This window comes from Cuculus canorus, chromosome 3, assembly GCF_017976375.1.
Source record: "Cuculus canorus isolate bCucCan1 chromosome 3, bCucCan1.pri, whole genome shotgun sequence".
Taxonomy (NCBI): Eukaryota; Metazoa; Chordata; class Aves; order Cuculiformes; family Cuculidae; genus Cuculus; species Cuculus canorus.
Window position 1 is genome coordinate 66,135,609 of NC_071403.1, and position 19,991 is coordinate 66,155,599.

The 19,991-nt window shown below is 44.1% G+C and overlaps 1 protein-coding gene across 2 annotated transcripts in view; it reads left to right on the forward strand.

The window, feature by feature from the left end:
• The window catches only part of ADAM17 (ADAM metallopeptidase domain 17), a 34,470-nt gene extending 16,696 nt beyond the window's left edge, over positions 1-17,774 (forward strand). The window contains exons 5-19 of one of the 2 annotated variants that reach the window (XM_054062429.1): positions 668-836; positions 1,622-1,752; positions 3,452-3,541; positions 4,635-4,748; positions 5,277-5,421; positions 5,940-6,028; positions 8,055-8,207; positions 9,080-9,279; positions 10,224-10,327; positions 10,938-11,072; positions 12,279-12,409; positions 13,445-13,523; positions 14,799-14,887; positions 15,498-15,554; positions 17,181-17,774. In XM_054062429.1, coding sequence (XP_053918404.1) covers positions 668-836; positions 1,622-1,752; positions 3,452-3,541; positions 4,635-4,748; positions 5,277-5,421; positions 5,940-6,028; positions 8,055-8,207; positions 9,080-9,279; positions 10,224-10,327; positions 10,938-11,072; positions 12,279-12,409; positions 13,445-13,523; positions 14,799-14,887; positions 15,498-15,554; positions 17,181-17,531 — 2,037 coding nt within the window. In that variant the 3' untranslated portion in view covers positions 17,532-17,774. The remainder of the gene's footprint in view (positions 1-667; positions 837-1,621; positions 1,753-3,451; positions 3,542-4,634; positions 4,749-5,276; positions 5,422-5,939; positions 6,029-8,054; positions 8,208-9,079; positions 9,280-10,223; positions 10,328-10,937; positions 11,073-12,278; positions 12,410-13,444; positions 13,524-14,798; positions 14,888-15,497; positions 15,555-17,180) is intronic. The other variant, XM_054062430.1, reaches the window with a different exon arrangement.
• Positions 17,775-19,991: the final 2,217 nt, after the last annotated feature.

Here is a 19,991-nt window from a genome sequence, read left to right on the forward strand (position 1 = left end):
TGTGCCTCAGTTTTGTGTTGGGCCAGCACAGGCTTTGTGGTTTAGGACCTTTTTACTATGAACCGAAAGCACAGTATTCTAATTAATAGAGATTTCATGGTTTTCTTTTTTTTGCTTTTTGAGAAGTTTTCATGCTTTTAAGTGACTTGGGTAGCTGTTGAACATTGAAGAGCCTGCCTGCTGCTGTGAAGACTGCATTCTGCCGTGTATTTAGATATTCTCTATCTGCCAGCTCCCGTGGTTCTGGCCAGTGTGTTTGTTAGCACAGTCTAAGCATCTCCTCCCTGGCTGTGCCAGCCTCCATACTGTTACAGAAGGAGCGAAGGAGCCCGGAATGCCTCCTCAGCTGGCTCATATGCTGGAAAGGAAGAAAAATCCTGTCTCTTCTGCAGCCTTATCAGGTGGCTGCCGCTGCTCTGTTGCAATGATCTTGGATTTTTGGATGCCTGTCTAGCATAAGAGTTGAATTGTTGGCTTTCTTGTGGATGTCGTTTTATCAGTAGTCTGATTGCTGTAGGTGGAGTAACCGTAGTCCAGTGTTTGTGTGTGTGTGCACATAAAGCTGTAGAGATTTGATGGGGGATAAATACCATTTTTTACTTAGGTAGCCTTAGTCTTTGTATTCACTGTGTTCCTAATTGCATTTCTGTTGTTCTTGTGCTTGCAGCCACTGTGGAGATTTGTAGATAATGTGCAAGATGGAAGACTGCTGGTCTACAGATCTGAAGATATTAAAGATTTCTCACGATTGCAGTCCCCCAAAGTGTGTGGTTATGTAAAGCTGAATGAAGAAGAACTGTTGCCAAAAGGCCTGGAAGACAGGCACCAAAACGAAGGTGAGCATCCATATCTTTGGAGAGCAGTATCTTTGAAATGGAGTCTTGAATTCCAGCTGTGTAGGCAAGTACAATCAGAAGCTGGGCAATAATCTGTGGTGCTGCTTCTAGTTTAACTGTTAGATTTTCAAATTCATTGGTATGGGAAAAAAGCAGCATGCTTCTTCATGCCCACTCCCCATCCAAGAAAGCCCCAACAACTGATGAAAGGAAGAAACTGTTGCTCAGGGCATGTTTCTTCCTGGCTTGTTGGAAGGGTATTTGGCCCCACCAAAATGTAGGTTAAGGAGGAGAAGTTATTTCGTCAGGCCTAAGTAGTGTTTGTTGCGATAGCTGTCAGCAATGAAGGTAACGTTTTTCTAAGATGAACATTAAAAGAATTTTGTACTTCTGTGCGCTGTGGTCACTCAGAGAATCCATCTTGAGTTATGATGGGGTTTTGAGAGTTGTCAGTCCGTCTTTCACCTGTCCTTTGCTGTTTCAGCAGAGGTTGGGATAATGACTAGGAACAGGAGGAGGAGAGGTGTTATGGCTGAGGTGGTGGTCATAAAAGCTCTGTAGGTAAATCTTTTAAATAACTCAGTTTCACTACTGTATATTCCTTTCTTACAAGTTTGAGGACTGTTATGAAGACAAAACTTAAGAATAGTTATTTAAAAGAAAACCTGAACATCCCCATTCTGCCCCAAAAAACCCACCTGAACTCACACTCCTGTCTTCAGTAGACACAGCAACGGCCATTTGACTGAGTGTTCATTTAATTGTATTTAAAATGTTCACATTAGCAGGTGTCCAACGGACGAAAAGAGCTGCCCCAGAGAGCTCCAAGAACACATGCAAGATGTTGGTAGTGGCAGATCATCGTTTTTTCAAGTATATGGGCCGTGGGGAAGAAAGCACTACTATAAACTATTTGGTAAGTAAATACACTCTGTTACAATTTTCTGGAGAAAATGGAGGGGAAAAAATGCTGGCTCGGTAGTTAAAACAACATACAGCTTAAACTAATTCTCTACAACAGATACATTTACATCGTGGTTGTGTGTGCTTTTAAGTGCTAAATAGTGCTTTAAACATTTTATAATGGTGATACTGTAGCTAAAATCTCTTCCCATACTTCTTGTGGCTATGCTCTTTTCTGCCTAAGAAATGTTATTTATCTATTAAGAGCGTTAGAATCTCCTTGATTCTTAATTCCGCTGCAAATGATCCAAGCATCTTTAAAGTTGTAGCCTGTTTAAAGCTTATATGAGAGGCAAAAGTGGCTTGTTATAGGGATGGTTTTCAAATTCTTGCAGGATTTTATGTCCAGAACAATAAAATTGAAGCAGGCACAGTAAATAATTTGTTTGGTTGTACACGGCTGTTGAGGGTTAACTCCTGGCAGGCAGCTTGGCCCCACCCAGTGCTTGCTGCTTCTCTGTGGTGTGAAAGAGTCAGAAGGGTGAAGGTGAGACAATTTGTGAATTCAGATAAAAACAGCTTAATAAGTAGAGCTAAAGCTATGGGCACAAGCAGAGCAAAATAAGGCATTAATTCACTGCTTCACATCAGGAGGCAGGTGTTTAGCCATCCTCAAGAAAGCAGGCCTCCATCATATGTGCTGGTTACCAAGTAAGACAGCCAAAACCAGTACAGTGGGCTTGTCTACCCGACAGATTTCTGTAAAATAGAATGCCTGCCCGCAGCCTTTCAGCAGCAGTGAAGAGTATGTGTTGGAGACTCAAGACAAAACCAAATGAAAACACTTTTGGAGGCCTATTGTTTATCTAAAGTCTCTTCCTAAGCCTGAATCTTTGAAATGCCAGTCACTGTGTCCCACCTTTGCTGGCTTTTTGACCTTTCTGTCCCTGGAAATGTTTACATTCCCCAGGTAAGGGAGCCTTAATTCCTGTGTTTGCAGAGATCCTATTATCTTTGTGTCTGACATATGACTCTTCCAGGCTAACCTGCTGTTGTGTTTTGTGGGTAGATGTGTCCTCTAAACAACACGGTGATTGGAAAACTAAAGTGTGAACGATCACTTTCCATTCTGAGCAAGTTTGATGGTTTATATTTAGTAGGAGGTGTTTTTTAAGACGATGAGAACAGCTTGAAAAGGGAAGTATTGATAGAGAACGCTGAAGAGAGACTTTCTGGAACCTTGTGCTTGAACAAGGAATTATGAGGAAAATAATAGGTTTTTTACTGGGAGAGGGAAAGAGGCCTCAGGGGTTAGTTAAACTAGTTAAACATCAGGCTAAAACAAAGCTGTAAAAACAGGTCCCTCCTCTGCCCTTCCCCTCAAAGTAGCCTGGAAAACAAGTACATGAACAAATAATTTCCTAAGATGTCTTGTTCTTAATATTATGACTCTTCCACTACAAAAATGAAAGCGATAAATGGGCAAGTTTGTAATGTTCTTTTATGATGGAGAATTTTCAGGGATATTTGATAATACCCTCTGGATCTAAAGTGCTGTTGGTTTTGAATCAGTGAGTGTGTCTGTTACGTTATATGAGGTGCAGTTTTAATTTGAGTGTTTCTAGATCAGTATGTTGCAGCCTCTCTGCTTGTCTTGAACTTTATTACATGGAAGCTCGGAACTAAATAACTTGGTTTCCATTTCTACATAGATTGAATTGATAGACAGAGTAGATGACATCTACCGAAATACTTCGTGGGACAATGGAGCCTTCAATGGGTACGGCATACAGATAGAGCAGGTATTCACTGAATTATGCAAAGAGGTTCTAATTTAAAGGATAAGAACATGTTTTGGATATCAAGGTTTCTGATTATTTTTCTGATTATGTTTTATCTGGATTAGAGCTAAAATAATCAAATCCTACCTTATTAACTTGTACCAGGAGCACTCTGAAATTGCATCTTGTCAGAGAAGGTGTTAGTGATCTGACACAGCATGCCTGTTTTCAGTTCCTCACAGCTTTTGAGATGGGAGCTTTCAGGAAGAATCTTTGTATATTTAACCTCAATGCAAAGGTGCTTTTTCTCCAGGATATGAGCAGTTCTTGTTTCTGTCAGACATACTCTTATGCACGTATTTAATGTGTGTGTCTGTGGCTAGTGCTTAGCTTACAAAACCTGAATGGGCCCTAAACACAGATGAAAAAGCACAAATCCTGCCTGGAGAGCTTAATTAACTCCCCTTAGATATCATGACGAGTGGAGGCTGCTACAGGGTGGATACAGGGGCTGTAGTGACTGCAATTAAATTAATAGCTCCTGAAGGTTAGTGCACAGAAATCTGGAAAAGGGCATTACAAAGAAGAATCCTTTGGCTTGGAGTACTGCAGTGTGCACACTGTGATGTGTAACATGGGGACTCATGGTACAGGCTAGCTGCCTCTTTGTTGGGAAAAGGTCTGGAGGAGCAAGGGAGGAGAGTTAATTGGGCGGGGAGGGGGAGAAAGAACATGATGTGGTAATTCTAGGTTGCTGAGAAAGTAGCCATCATTTAGAATATGTTTTGGTTATCTAGAACTCTGAAATGGTTTGAGGTTATACTAGGTGTAAATCCTGGTTGTATTTGGGATGGTCTTTTTTGATAAAGCAACATTCAACTCGAAGCAGAAAACTGTTGATATTGCTCTATAAAACATCTTACATGGTTGCTTATGATGTAGTCAATGTATCTTAGCTAGCAGAAGCTGAAAAATTAATACTGGAAGCATACTGAGTCTGAATTTTTCTCCTTGCAGATCTATTGAGACGTTTAAGATTATATCGAAAGCTTTTCTGTAGCTGTAAAATTGATCAAAATTCCTCTACATTGTTGTTGCCCTTTTTGAAATGTAGATTATCATCCACAATGAGCCAAATCCTGTAAAACCTGGAGAAAAGCATTACAACATGGCAAAAAGTTACCCAGATGATAAGAAAGATGCCTGGGATGTGAAAATGCTGCTAGAGGTAGGTTGCAACTTTTGAAAAATTTTGCCCCTTGCAGAGAATTACTGACTCATACAGCTGCGCTGTCGTAACAGACGAAACTGCTCTACTTCCTTTGTGTGACGCGTTGATGTTACACAAAGTCAAGCTGCTGTGCCTTGTAGCCCATGGTGAAGGCCTCCATTGCATAATTGCAGTGCACACACCAATTAGAATTATTAATATGTGGCCTGAGTCAGAGAGGCAGTCCAGAGATGTCTGGCCCTGAGACTGGCTGCCTTGTGACCTTTGTTAAATTCTTGTACTTTTGGTTTCCCCTCTCTGTGAAAAGGGGAAATGAATAGACCAGTTATGTACATGAATGCATACAACGTACTTGGCTGCTTGTTCAATTTTCTACAGCTCTGTAGGACAGCTAAACAGCTGCTTTTTTTTTCTGGCTTAACCAGCTCTAGAAGGTGCTTGTCTGGCTCATTAGGTAAATGGTCTTATCTATAGACTTCTGACGTGTACTGTAAAAAAGATTTGTCTTTTTTATTCTCTTTACAGCAATTTAGCTTTGATATTGCTGAGAAAGCAGCTCACGTGTGCCTTGCTCATCTCTTCACGTATCAAGATTTTGACATGGGAACGCTTGGATTGGCATATGTTGGCTCTCCCAGACCTAACAGCCATGGTGGCATTTGTCCTAAAGGCAAGGCTGCTTCTTCTTCCATCTTGGTTGTGGGTTGAAAGCTAGTTTTTGTTATTTCTGTTTAATCCTCTTCTCTAGCTTCCATCAAGCATGATGTTTTATTTGCCCAGACTCTAGTAATTGTTTTTTTGATAGAGTAAATGGCCATTTTCTTGGCAGGAGCTGGAAGAAGGGAGGGAAGGATAAAAGTCACTAAGCTGTCTGGGATTAGCAAGCTGGCTAGAACAAAGCCTAGACAAAGGGCAGTTTTGTGTGGGTGCATCTTGCAGTAGTTCAGTAATGGTAGATTCTGCTGTCGTAGAAATTTCATGTGTTTTCCGTGTAATACATGAGCTGTTCTGTGCTTTGAAAGATTCCTTATTCCAAAAACTGGCAAGAGGCAGGGTCTCACTGGTGAGCCTGTGAGAACAGCAAAGCTGTTTTTCTCCCCAAAGAAGGATCTCTCTCTGCCCCAGAAGTCCCTGAAACCCAAGAAAAATTTTGGTCAACTTTTATTTGCTTCTTTCTCACTTCTGTAGCTTATTATAGTCAGATTGCAAAGAAAGACATCTATCTGAACAGCGGCTTAACCAGCACCAAGAACTATGGGAAGACCATCCTCACTAAGGTAGGATAGCATCCTCTTCTGCAGACTATCATTTGGTGTGTTGATATGTGCCATGGGATTGTGACAAGCTTCCATGCCCTCTCAGAAACAAGCTGTTGGCGCTCTGATTTAGTCTGGGGACAAGGATGTAGTTCACAAACCCAAAATCATCGGTTTTGTTCACACTGACAAGGGGAATTGGGACTGAATGGAATTGAAGATTGAATTCACTGCAGAATGAGAATGAAAAAGTGTAGATAATGTCTAATAGGAGCCGTAGATACCAGATATAAACAGGATTTTAGTATCTAAAGATGATTTTAAATTTATTTTGCTTTAAAAGAAAAACCAAACCCTTCAGGAGAACAAGCGGTACTATACAATAATAGCTTTACAGTAACAATAAAATCAGTCTGCTCACTCAAATAATAAAAAAATTGCATGTTAGCTATTATGTAGACCTACACCATGCAGATGGACAATTGCATATACTTCGTTTGTTCCAGTTGCAAGGTAAAGCAATGAAAGTAGCACAGGCAAAGTAGGAGGTTTAGTTTGGGCCTTTTAATTAAATTCTTCTACCTATTTTTTATGTGTGTCCTTCATAAATAATGCGGAAAACATGCAGTGTAATATACCGGGCTTATTAGTGCTAATGCTAAGCCTAATGTAAACTGATGCTGTCTGGATTTTTTTTTTTCATATTTGATGAGATAGTAAATATGTAAAGGCCTGAATATGAGCTTTGTCTCACTTGTGAAGATACCAGAGTAGTGCCTGTGTTTGCAGTCTACCAGATCTTTGCAGTTGGGCATATTTCACTTGCTGACTTCTCAGCTGTGCTTTTCTGTAGCCTGATTATAAAGGGAATTCATAATTGATGTGTGGGCTAAAGCTTGGCACAGAAGCTGTCAAGAAGCTAGAGAAAAAAAAAGACAGTGAAGCTTTGTGTTAGAAGGATGTTGACAAAGAGCTGTAGCCGTTGCCATGCTATTTGCACTTGATCAGTCTCCAAGCTGGAGTTCTGCCTTGGATTGCAAAGGAAATTGAGTTTGCTGTCTTCCCAGTGGCAGGCACAAAGCTTGGGATGAGGTGATGGGAGCATTATGGATTGGTTTCACAGGGAAAGTGCTGTGTGGTGTCCGCTTGGGTTTAAAAAAAAAGAAAAAACCTCCTTAAAACCCTTCCTCAGATTGAACACAGTGAAGCACGGGGCTGACGTCTGGGCTATGCTCCTGGCTCTGGCGCTCAATAGCTGTGCCTACACTGGGTACTGGTACTGCTTGTTGCAGTGCTTGGTCCTTCCTATGCCTGCACACCAGCAGAAATGATGAGTAGCTCATTAAACTTGCTCTCTTCCTTTTTCTACTGAGGTCCTTGTGGTTAACTTTTATTCCTGTGCTAGTTTTATTTGTGGTTTTCACCTTGTGAGTTTGACACCGTCTGCTGGTCAAGGCACGGCAGGGAGGTGTGCAGAGAGGCAGAGCCAGTTTGGGATCCTTGGCAGAGGGAGTCCTGTCGTGCATAAATAATGTTGCAAATCCATCCCTGTTGGGCCACATTTCTGGATGTTCTTCCTAGTAATTGTGCTCTAGAAGAGCTTCTTCAGCACTCCTAATGTCATCATCTATTTAGAAGAAATAATTCTAATGACAGGATATGTTAAACGACATTACTCGTAGTAGCTGGTGTTTGTTTGGATTGGTTTTTGTTTCGTCTTTTTATGCCTTCCAGCTATTTAAAAGCAAATTTTTATATTTTATGTGTCTGCATTGTATTGAAAAAAAAGATTGAATTGGTATTCTAGGACAGCATTTTGCCTTTAACAGTGGTTTAGTAGTCAGACCTAGGCCTGGAACTTGCCTGTGGAAATGGACCGTAATTTTACTTGCCTTTATTTTCACACTTTTTTTAAAAAAAAAAACCTAAACATTGAAAAGTGTTTATCTCAGTGTATCTTAGGATTGTGGGGGGACTGGAAATATGCTGTCCTGCTCAGACTGATTTTTTTTTTCAGCATTGCTTTTTTTTTTTTTATTCAAAAAAGGAGGCTGACCTGGTTACGACGCATGAACTCGGACATAACTTTGGAGCAGAGCATGATCCCGATAGTCTGCCAGAATGTGCCCCCACCGAAGACCAGGGAGGGAAATACGTTATGTATCCAATTGCTGTCAGTGGAGATCATGAAAACAACAAGGTATAATTGCATAGGTTTGCTTCCGCTTACAAGTCTCGGCTGTGGTCAGTGACCCTTTGCATGGAAAGTCTGTTTAGTTAATGATTCCTGCAGCTTGAAACCATCAGGAATTTAATGGATTAGCCATAAGAAGAAAATGTACTCACATGCCTTTGGGGTTTCTGTAAGATAAGCTTGTCTTTGCTTTCTGAGTTTCACTGAAGTTCATAGCATGTCCAGGTGCTTTATTAAGTAGTTGTTTATAATTTGTTGCAGCCACATGCTCCTAAAAGCAAGTCATCAGCAAGCTTCAAACACAGGACCTTTGGTACCAAAGTGTTTGGGTGGTCCATACCTGTTCCTGTTGGAGAGAGACTGGTGGACACCACAGCCATGGTGCACAGCAGTCTCAAAAGCTTGCACTGACGCTGTGGACTCGGCATCGTGCCTGTAACTTCAGATGAGAAACCAAGATTATCGAGGGAACAATTAGTCTGCAGTCTAGTCTGACTTTTTATTGTGGTTCACACCTAGCCCTGCAGCCGAGAGGCTGCACGGTCTTTCCCTGTTGCTGGAACTTCGCGGCCCTTCCTGGGAATGGTTGCTTGTGCTCATGAAGCTGTGGGAGAGGTGGAGTCGGCTCTGTGACCCTGAGTCAGACTGCATGCGGGTGTCTCTGCATTGTAACATAGCAACGTCCTTTATGGACCCAACCTGTACTTTCCTATCTTAAAATTTTTCCAAAGTCTTCAACCTTGGCAGTAGAGAAAGAATAACTGCTTTCTGAGGCACCAGAATTTGGAGGTGTAAGGAGGCTGAGGCTGTGTTAGATGCTGCTTCTTGACAGAAAGGTACACTCCTCAGTGCTGCTCTTTCCCCTCGTGACTCTCTAGATGTTCTCAAGCTGCAGCAAAAAATCCATCCATAGGACCATAGAGATCAAGGCCCAGGAGTGCTTCAAAGAGCGCAACAACAAAGTGTGTGGGAACTCCAGAGTGGATGAAGGGGAGGAATGCGATCCTGGCCTCTTATACCAACAGGCCGATCCCTGCTGCTCTGCTGACTGCAAGCTGAAAGAGGGTGCCAAATGCAGGTGAGGGGAGATGGCTGCAGCTTCTCTTATGGGGGAGAGAATGATGGGCTGGGCTGAAAGCTCCTAAAGCCACCTGCAGTGTCACAGGCCCATTTCCTGGCTTTAAGGCTAAGTGTGTGAGCTGAAGGCAATTATAGGTTACAGGAATGCGCTTTTACGTTTATAGATTTCTATTACTTTTTCTGAGAAGTGTCAAGAACTACAGGCAGCGTTGTGTTATTGTTATTAAGCAAACTCAGACATTCAGAAAATGAACATTGACCATTTTTTTATGCAAGCTTCCTATGCAAATGCAATTTTTGCTTCCATTGCAAGGCAGCTTTAAACTGGGATCACACAGATATTCTCAAGACTGCTGCAAACTGAGCTTGAGCAGACGACACAGTGGCTGCACTGAACGAGTCCTCTTTGGGGTGTTCATGGCCCTGTTGCGATGCCATGTCCAATCTCATTTTCATAGTTCAGCTCTGCACCACTTAACAGAGGAATCGTGCAACTCCCTCAGCTTTAATGACCATGTTTGTACTAAGAGCCTTCTTACATGAGATACAGAACAAAGAGAAAAAAGAGAGCACAGAATAAGGAGTAGAAAACCTTCAAGATAAAAAGGGGTGGGGGGAAGGGCGGGGGAAATCAGTGGAAAGTAATGTCCAAAGCTGCACAGCAAGTGACAAAAGACTTGAGTGCCTTGAATAAATATAAGGATCTCTGTTTTCTCTCAATATGTTGTACTTTCTATGTGCTTTTAGCTTTGGTAAATGAAGACCGAGTGGGTGTGTAGAAAGGTAGTTGTGGGAGGGCGCAGAGAGAGCAAGGGTTTTGAATCATTGAGTCATAGTAGCCTCTTTCTTTCCTAAACATCCTTTTCCCCTGGCTTTGTCATGCTTGTGCTTTTAGAAAAAAGTTGTCTAATATTTTTTCCTTTTATTTTGATCTTTCCGCAGTGATCGGAACAGTCCCTGCTGTAAAGGCTGCCAGTTTGAAAGTGCACAGAAGAAATGCCAAGAAGCCATAAATGCCACTTGTAAAGGAGAGTCTTTTTGCACTGGTAGGACGTGGTTCTGTCGCCTTTATGTCAGCTAGCCAAGTGCTCCAGGCTCGGTGTCCTGTTCGATCCGCTTTCAATCTAGTGCCCTTTATTCATCCGGTGCATAATTTTAGAGACCAGTTAATAATGCCCTATAATGAGTTTCATTGTAGATGAGGAGTTGCTCGGTGATTTACTGCCCAGAAGAGCATGAAAAATGTTGATTTTTTTTTTGATTTTTTTTTTTTTTTTACCCTTTGTTTCTTCCCCTTATAAAAACCAAAAAGCAAAACAGGGTGTGTCACTGGGAGGGGATAGGAATGAGCTGAATCTTGCCATAGAAAGGGCGGAATTACTGCAACTCTGCTTCACTTCCCCACTTGTTTACTTCCTCCTCATGATCTTCCCTGGAGGCAAGGAGTCAGAGCTGCTGCTGCTTTGCAGGTGGTGCCTCCAGGGTCTGGTACCTCCTGCTTGGTTGCTAGGGTGCTACAATGCCAGAGTTGTTGAAAGCCTCCAAAGCTTCTGCTGCCTCTCAGAGGAGTTGGGATGAATCTTGGTTTCCTTTATTTTCCTTCTGCACACTTAGGTGCTCTCTTAACTTAATAATCTTATCAATCCCCATCTGTAGGGAACAGCAGTGAGTGCCCCCCTCCAGGGAATGCTCCAGATGATACAGTCTGCGTGGACATGGGGAAGTGCAAGGATGGGGAGTGCGTGCCTTTCTGTGAGAGAGAGAAGAACCTACGGTCATGTGCATGCAACGGTGGGTGATGTGGGACTGAACTGAACGACATGCTTCAGCTCTGCTCCTTGGAGGGTGCTGCCCTTGCTGTAGGGTTGCCTGTTGAAGGGCAGAGGTTCTGGAAAAGTTTAGACTGTTGGTTTTTCAAGACTACTGTTTTCTGTTCAGAAGAGGAATGTAAATATGCTGTGGTGGTCTGGGTTCGAAGACATTAAGATAAGAGCTACGGCCTGGCACCCCAGTTAAACAACAGGGCACTCTCCCACCCTCCACTTTCTCTGCTGCAGGAAGCTGGGAGGGAAAGTGACGTTTCTCTGATTGTAAAGAGATTCCAACCAGCCTCTGGTCCAGACATCTGGCAGAGAAGTGGTGGCCTCCATCAAGTGGTTAAAGAAAGATTTCACAGAGGTTAAAGTGCCTTTAGATCGTAGGATCCCTCAGTCCAGTCCCTTGCTATTGCAAACCTGCCTCTTAGATACTTCATAGAATCACTAGGTTAGAAAGGACCTACTGGATCATCCAGTCCAACCATTCCTATCAATCCCTAAACCATGCTCCTCAGCACCTCATCCACCTGTCCCTTAAAAACCTCCAGGGAAGGTGACTCAACCACCTCCCCAGGCAGCCTGTTCCAGTGCCTAATGACCCTTTCTGTGAAAAATTTTTTCCTGATGTCCAGCCTGAACCTCCCCTGGTGGAGCTTGAGGCCATTCCCTCTTGTCCTGTCCCCTGTCACTTGGGAATACTTCTGTCAGTAAGCTTTACTGTGCGCTTGCTCTCCATCTCAGCTCATAAATCTGGTAAAGCAGCTGGGAGCAGAGGGAAAGCTTCCCAGGGGCAGCGCAGGGAAGTGCTGTGAGCCACACCGTTGGAGGTGGAGGGCATAGCAAAGGAGAAGGGTGCCTAGAGGACCCAAGTCCAAGGAATATTTAAATCTGTGTCTTGGATGTGTTTGGAACTTCTTCACCTGCCTGTTGATTCCTGCAGTGTTGGAGTATCAGCTTGGAGACTTAGATCCCGCAAAGTCCCCTACTCTGCACAGGGCATCTCGTTGAATTTCAGGCCTGGGCATCAGAATGCCTGAAGTGGGGTGACTTGCACAGCCCTGCCTTGCCCATGGGGCAGAAACATGGACAGAGAGGACATATCGGGTTGTACATCTGTGTGGTTACAGGTTGCAGGTAACTCTTGGTCCTGCCAAGGAATGAGTTTGTTGCTTTATTCCAGAAACGGATAATTCCTGCAAGGTGTGCTGCCGGGACAAGCAGGATAGGTGCATACCGTACGTCGATGCTAACGACCAGTTCCTGTTCCTGCGCAAGGGGAAGCCTTGCACTGTGGGCTTCTGCGATACAAATGTAAGTGTTCCCAGATGTTGATGCCCTGTGTGCTCTGCCTGAGTGTTTGTGTCCTCTGTGATGAGGATTCTGCTGGTAAAGAGGAATCATAACTTGACGTGCTGCTGAGCAGAGTGATGCCATGCGAGTCCCTCTTTACAGGGTAAATATTGAAAGGTATCTGAGGCTGCAGGTGGAAGTTGGTTCTGCAGAGACCTGTGCAAGGTGAAGCTGTTACCTTCTGCCGTTGCTTATTGCCCCTTTCGATGCTCCTCACAGCTCAGCGAGCCGGCAGTTTGTGTGAGGGTGAATGAGCACGGCCGTAAGCTGGCCTAGGTTTGCAGTGCTTGCTATTTCAGCTGTTCACCCAGTTAATTTTGATTAAAATAATTCGGCTCAGCAAGCAATCGCATGAAAACCTGTCTAGCAGTACCTGAAGGGGACAGTGACCCTGTGCCAGGGAGACTGGTGGGCTGCAGGCCCTTGGAGATCGTTTTTCTGTGGCACAGCTGTACGAACAGTCACGTCACCTGCAGACTCCAGCAGTCAAAGCTAAACTGAGTGTGGGCAGAAGTGAATTTGGGAGGGCAGACCCCAGCCCTTCCACTGGCAGAACCAAAAGTGGTGTTCTGCTGTGTTAAACCAGCACAGACAGATCTGGAGACTTTGTCTGTAACCTTGGGCTCCTGAGAGCTGCGGCCTTCTCTGTGGGCAATGGGAGCTGAGATGTCCTGTGCTTAAACCTCTCCAGAGACTTCAGTTTTATGTCCCCTAGCAGGGAGCAGGGGTAGTGTATTCTTTGCACATTTTAAACATTAAAACTTCATCTGTTTCTGACCGCAATAGAATTGAAACTATTTTGCCAAAAACAAAGGCTGTAAAAATGGGCTACTGCTGTTGGGCATGAGCGCAAACCAGTACCCAGAATGTGAGTCAGGTGCTGCTGTGTCCATAGTTTTCATTTAATACCATCTTTTATCTTCCCTCTCCAAGAAGGCAGCAGTTAACACTCAGATAGCATAAGGTTACTTTGTAAAGAAGTGTTTACTTTTGCAGGGCAAATGCGAGAAGCAAGTACAGGATGTCATTGAAAGATTTTGGGATTTCATAGACCAGCTCAGCATCAATACTTTTGGTAAGAAATGTAACCATATGCATTGGGGTTTTGTAGTTTGTGATATGAACCTCTAAAGTCTCAGAGGAAGCCAGCTGGCTGATTTTATTCACCTGGGTGCGAAGGTAGCTGGAAGCTGTGTTTCTGATATATAATTATGGTTTTGCCTAAAGTTCGACACTACTGATCTTGCCTTTTAAAGCTGGAAGAACAGGGGATCATTTTGCATTTTCCCACTCTGTTATTTTTTCTAGGCATCTTCCAAGCTCATAAGGGAGACGATAGCTTCCTGTCTGAATACCAAGAAATAGGTCAATTAGAGAAAAATAAATAATAGAGGTCAGCTAAATTCAGAGTAGTATGAAGTGGGCCTCTCGATGGGACTGAAATGCCAACAGACTGCCAAAGAAAAAGTTCATGTCTCTCTTAGATTAGACGACGACTGAGGTCACGAACCTCAGGCTCTGTGCCTTGCACTAAATCCTTGCCCAGCAATTGTGAGGGGACCTCCTTGGCCTTCATCCCCACCGTGCAATCCAAGCAGGCAGCCCCCGCCAGTGTCTCACTCTGTGTTACTGGAACACATAAAGCCTGTTAATTACGCCGTGCTGGGTAATGACTGAGTGACTTGCAGGTGCTCACGGTAACGTTCTGCCCATGCAGTGTAATTATCTGTGTTCAGGCTTTTGATCTCGAGTTCTCTGGTCAAAAACTTGTTTTTTAGTTAATTGTTAAAGCTATTTAGCCTACTCAGGTGGTGACAGTTTGTACGTCTGTGATGTTCAAGTACATTATTTGTGGAGGAGACAGTTATCACGTGGCTATAAAATCAGAATTTGCTAGCAGACTCACAGTGCGCCCGGTATAACCAAGCGGGGTAGCTTGGCTGACTCAATAGAGCCCATTTCCAGGCAACTCAGTTGACTGCGCTTGGATTCAGTGATCTCAAAGGTCTTTCCCAACTAAACAGTTCTATGATTCTAACTGGTATTACAGAATCATTTAGGTTGGAGAAGACCTTTAGAATCATGGAGTCCAACCATACTAAACAGCCTGTCACCACTTCTCATCAGGGAACAACAGTAGAAAAAAACTTTTATTGTTAATGTATACTGTTTTCTAAGACTGTATAGTTTTTATCTTTTCCTGGTCCTGCAGCCTGTGCCTCTCTGTGAGGTTCAGTGGCTTGGCTTGCTTGAGTAGTGGCTGTGGGAGTGGATCATGGAATAGGATCTATGTGTATGTTCATGAAACTGTACTGGATAGGTAACTAACAGATTTGAACTGATTTCACAGGGAAGTTCCTAGCGGATAACATAGTGGGCTCTGTGCTCGTCTTCTCCTTACTTTTTTGGATTCCGCTCAGCATCCTTGTGCACTGCGTGGTGAGTATCTGGCTTTGAGATGACTGCTCTGTTGGATTGAGCTTGTATACAAAGTGACAGGTGTCTGTGGGAGAAGGTGATGGGAAACTTTTAGCAAATGCCGGGGCTTGAATCCAGCCTAGGTAAGACTTAACTGCTCCCTCCATAGGCCAAACTTCTGCTGAGCTCTGGCAGACCCACTGCTCCTGTGACTATTTCTGGTGCCCTTCCCATTCTTGCCTAGGCAGGTTTTCTTCCTCTGCCTCCCAGATTCCACCCAAGTGTAACTTTGGTAACTTCCGTTAGAGTCAAAGTTTTGTAAGGCCTTGCTAAGAAAGAAGACCCCACAGTTTATGGGGAGACTCAGAGCAGGAAGTGGTCTTGGTTGAGCTTGGGTGGCTGGAGAGAGAGAGCTCATGCCAGCTGGGAAGGTTGGCATGTGCCATGTTGCTGACAGCAGTGTGGGGTTAGAGTGGAGAGTTGCTGCGGGATGGGAAGGGATGGGAGGGAGGGGAAGGGAAAAGAGTCTTACGCTCTGCAGGGGAACAGGGACCTTGCAACTGGTAAACTAACTTTGTTATGGTTTTGTGTGTGTGTTTTCATTTGCTTTTGTTTGTTTGTTTTCCAATAGGACAAGAAATTGGACAAGCAGTATGAGGAGAACACAAAGTCCCTGTTTTGCCCCAGTGTAAGTTTCTGAATGTGAATTAGCAGGAAGCTGTCCCCTGTGTATTAGAAAATCTGAACCAAAGGGGCGTGCCAAGTATTTATCAAAAGTAATAAAAGACAGACCCTGGAGCACCGTGCTTCATGCTGCAGCTGGATAAATCAGTGAGGGGAAACTTGTCATGAACAAGCCCATGTTCAATATACCAATCCCTGCAGCTCGGCAGGCTGCGATTCTTCCTTCCTGTAAGAGCTGTGCTTTGACTTTGTTGACCGAGCAGCACTCGCAGCAGTCACTGTGCTCTGCGGAGAGCCACTTTGTGCAGCGGGTGCCTGTGCATGGGGTACTTCGGTTGCAGGTCATTCTGCAGCTTCAACCACAGACTGCTTGTCCCCAGACAAGTGGTGTCAACAAAGCATGAGGCTGAGCAGGGCAGTGCTGCAGAAAAATAGATTTTGGGGTATCCTGTCCAGTGCTTTGACAGCCCAGTTCTTAAGAACTGAAACATTCAGTTAAGGAAGTGTCATGTTGTGACGGGAGGGAGGGAAAAAAGCCTTGCAGAGCTGCTGTACAACCCCTGCGGGAGGCACACTGGGGTCAGAGACTGCCAAGGCAGATCCTCTGTCATCTACTCTGACTTAACTGAGGTGATCTTAGTTCAAGTTTCCCATAGCTGGCCTTGAATGGCATTAGAAAAGTCACCTCAGAGCTTTATATTTGAGTTCAATCAAGAAAATCCTAGAAGCAGGTGTAGCAACAGAGGACAGGTATAGTTAATAGGCTTCTTGCACCAGCAACAGTTCAACAAACAAATGTTGTGTCTTCTGCATCTGCTGAGGATTGAGCAGGTGGGAAACATGCTACTGGTAGAAGGTAAACATCTCATCCCGCCCGGTATTAGCATTCACTAGGGTTTGTGGGGATTTTCTTATGCCCAGGAATCTCTGGATATTTTCCAAACCATGCTCAAAAAGAAACATGGGATTTAAGTTAATGTGGATTGCAGAATTTGGGTTTGATCACAGTGGTCGCCCCCTAGTCTTTGACCCTGTGTTCAGTGCAGCTTCCTGCATGCAAAACATGGAACTCTTCAGGTTGGAAGAATGGAGTAAGCTGTACTTTCAGTGGTTTCCCACACTGAGCTCTCAGTGCTTTCTGGCTTGACCCTGCATTTCCAGTCCCAGGTTCTGCCAAAGCAGTTTTGGGCCCCAGGGGAGGTGGGGCTGAGCCGTCAGCTCTGTCCCAGTGCGGCTGTCACCCCTGGGGCTTTATATGGGGAAGGAACAAGCAGAGCTGGAAGGGCCTTTCTGCCTTTAGTGCTTAGCCTAGCTGGGTTTCTTGAGAAAAGAACAACACAACAAATTACTTTGGATGTTCTCTTGCTGTTAATTAAGCGTAAGTCTAATGTGAAATCCACAATCTAACTATTTTTCTGAGGCGGTGCAGTGGGTTCACCCCAGCTAGTGCAGGGTGGACATGAGGGCAGTAGCATATCCTCTGGGAGGAGAAGAAGCAGGAGCCTTTAGACCACTCGAACAAGCGTGGGTGCTCCTCAGGAGGTGCCTGGTACTTAAATAGTGTAAAAACTGAACTCTGGACTAGAACCTGGTTGCTTTCCCAGATGATGTGGCTGCTTGTGTCTTGCAGAACGTGGAGATGCTCAGCAGCTTGGACTCTGCCTCCGTTCGAATCATCAAGCCCTTCCCAGTGGCGCAGTCCGCAAGCCGGCACCAGCCGCTGCAGCCCATCACAGCCGTGCCCGCCGTTGCTGCAATGCCAAAGCAGGACCACCAAAGAATGGACACTATTCAGGAGGACCCAAGCACCGACTCTCACATTGACGACGATGGGTTTGAGAAGGACCCTTTCCCGAACAGCAGCTCAGCCGCCAAATCTTTTGAGGACTTGACAGACCATCCTGTCATTCGGAGTGAGAAAGCTTCGTCCTTTAAACTACAGCGCCAGAACCGGGTGGACAGCAAAGAAACAGAATGCTAATGTCTCACTGCCTTCTAAATGTATGACTCGTGTCTGCAAAATAAGTTTGTTTGGATCTAAAACCATTTCATTTCTATAAATATGAATATATGTATATATATTTTTGTGAGAGAGTGGGGGAAATAAGGAAGCGACCTACTGCAGATGCTGGTCATGTGTATGACCTTCCTTTAAATTACATTTATTAGAGCATTATATCTTTTGGAAAGGAAACTCCAAACTAAAACTAGCTTGTTTTTTGAAGCTTTTTGGATTTGTTTTTGTATTTCCTTGACCTCTAACATTTCCTTCAACCTGTGGTGCAAAACCAAATATCCTGCTGGATATTGGATTGTGTATATCAGCCTTTTTTATAATTTAATATTTTGTAGTCTGACAGCACTGATAGACAAAAGAGGCTTTTAAAACCAAAATGAGAACACTGCAGTATGTTCTGTATAGAGTAGATCAGTTAGCAGTTTAAGGTACATGTAAGCAAAAGCCTAGACAGATGCCTTGAGAACAGATTGAGAGTAATGAAACAGGTAAAAATATAGTCTGATGGCATTAAGTGAAGATGCATAATGGAGTCATGAAGCTTAAGATAAACATTTTCTAAATAAATATAAATAAAAGGGTCATGCAGAAGCTGTTCAACCTGATACGATGCATGAAGATGCTCCTGTAGCATGGAACTGTTCTGCCTTTAGCAGTGAGGTTTCTTCTCTTTGTGTCTTCGCTGCAGAGAAGGGCTTTTGTTGGGAGTTTCCCACTCTGCACGCAAAGGCTTGTGTCTCGCAGGTGTCTGGTAGGGTAAGAATTGTAAGAGGAGAAATTGTTCATGCAGATGAGGACTGTTTCATTTGGCTGTTTACGGCACTTGTTTCAGTGCAGGGATGTTTCTCCAAATGTTATTCTGAGGTAGGTAACACTATTGTTGAGATGTTCAAAGAGCTGGGCCTCTGGTTTCAGGGTCTGTTGCAGCCTTTGGAAGCCTGTGCTGCACAAAGAAATGGGGTGAAAAAATCACCCCATTGCAGGGGGGGCATTTATTTAAAACCAGTTGTGAGTTTAATTAAAAAAAAAACGGAAATAAACCTTTGTTAAACTTACAGGGCAGGAATAAGGAGGAGACTTCATGAATTCGAATTCCCACACAGGTAGGACAATGTGATGTTAAAAGTTTGTAATTTAATGTTGTCCTCTGAGAACAGCTGGAGATGCATAAGGTGATCTGTTAGCTGAGCAACTGCCATGGTAGCAAAGCAGCATCGTAATTCTGTTTTCTCCCATACATAATCTTCTGATAGAACTGACAGAAAACCGTGACCAACAGTAGAACCATTTTCACTGTTACAAGCCTGTGTTCTGCTACTGGGGAACCACAGCAGTGGGAAGCCTTTGTGTCTTCACATGTGAGGGAAAGGAGCTGAACCTGTGCCGGAAGGACTGTGGGAGCACCCCTCTCCTCCCCCTTCGAGGATACTTGTTACACTAATACTTGAACGTGTGCCTTATGGTATTTGATCTGACTAGGTATCATGTTTTATATACTGGGTTTGAGCATGGGGGGGTTGTGTTTGGGTTTTCTTTTTTTTGATTCAGTGCAAAGTACATGTGTGCGGAGTTAATTTAATTCCCAGTACAATGAATTTTTTTTTTTTTTTATATTAAAGAGAAAAAAAACAGTTAAATGAGCTGTTTCTGTGCAGTCCTTTTCCTAAGTGATCCAACTGATTGTCAAACCCTGAGTTAGAAGTTGACATGCAGTCAGCCTTGAGCCTGTTGTTTCTAACTTCTCTATTTCTTAGGGCCTGCAAGAAAGCTGGGAAGGGACTGTTCACAAAGGCTTGTAGTGATAGGATGAGGGACAATGAGTATAAACTGGAGAGGGGCAGATTTAGGCTAAACATAAGGAAGAATCTCTTCACCATGAGAGTGGTGAGGCCCTGGCACAGGTTGCCCAGGGAAGCGGTGGCTGCCCCATCCCTGGAGGTGTTCAAGGCCAGGTTGGATGGGGCCTTGGGCAGCCTGATCCAGTCGGAGGTGTCTCTGTCCATGGCAGGGGGCGTGGAACTGAGTGGTCTTTAAGGTCTCTTCCAACCCAAACTATTCTATGATTCTCCCCTCCAGGTCAGACCCTGGAGCTGTGTGCAGTTTTGGGCACCACAGTATAAAAAGGATACTGAGCTTCTGGAGAACATCCAGAGGAGACCATACAGCTGGTGGAGAGTCTAGTGGGGAAGCCATCTGAGGAGCAGCTTGGTCTGCTCAGCCTGGAGAAGACCGAGGGAAGACCTTACAGCAGTTTACTGATTCCTCACAAGGCAATGAGGAGAAGCACAAGCTGATCTCCTGTATGGTGACTAATGACAGGACCTGAGGGAATGGCAGGAAGAAGCACCAGGGGAGGGTTAGGTTGGACATTAGGACAAGGTTCTTCACTCAGAGGGTGGTGGAGCCCTGGAACAGCTCTGCAGG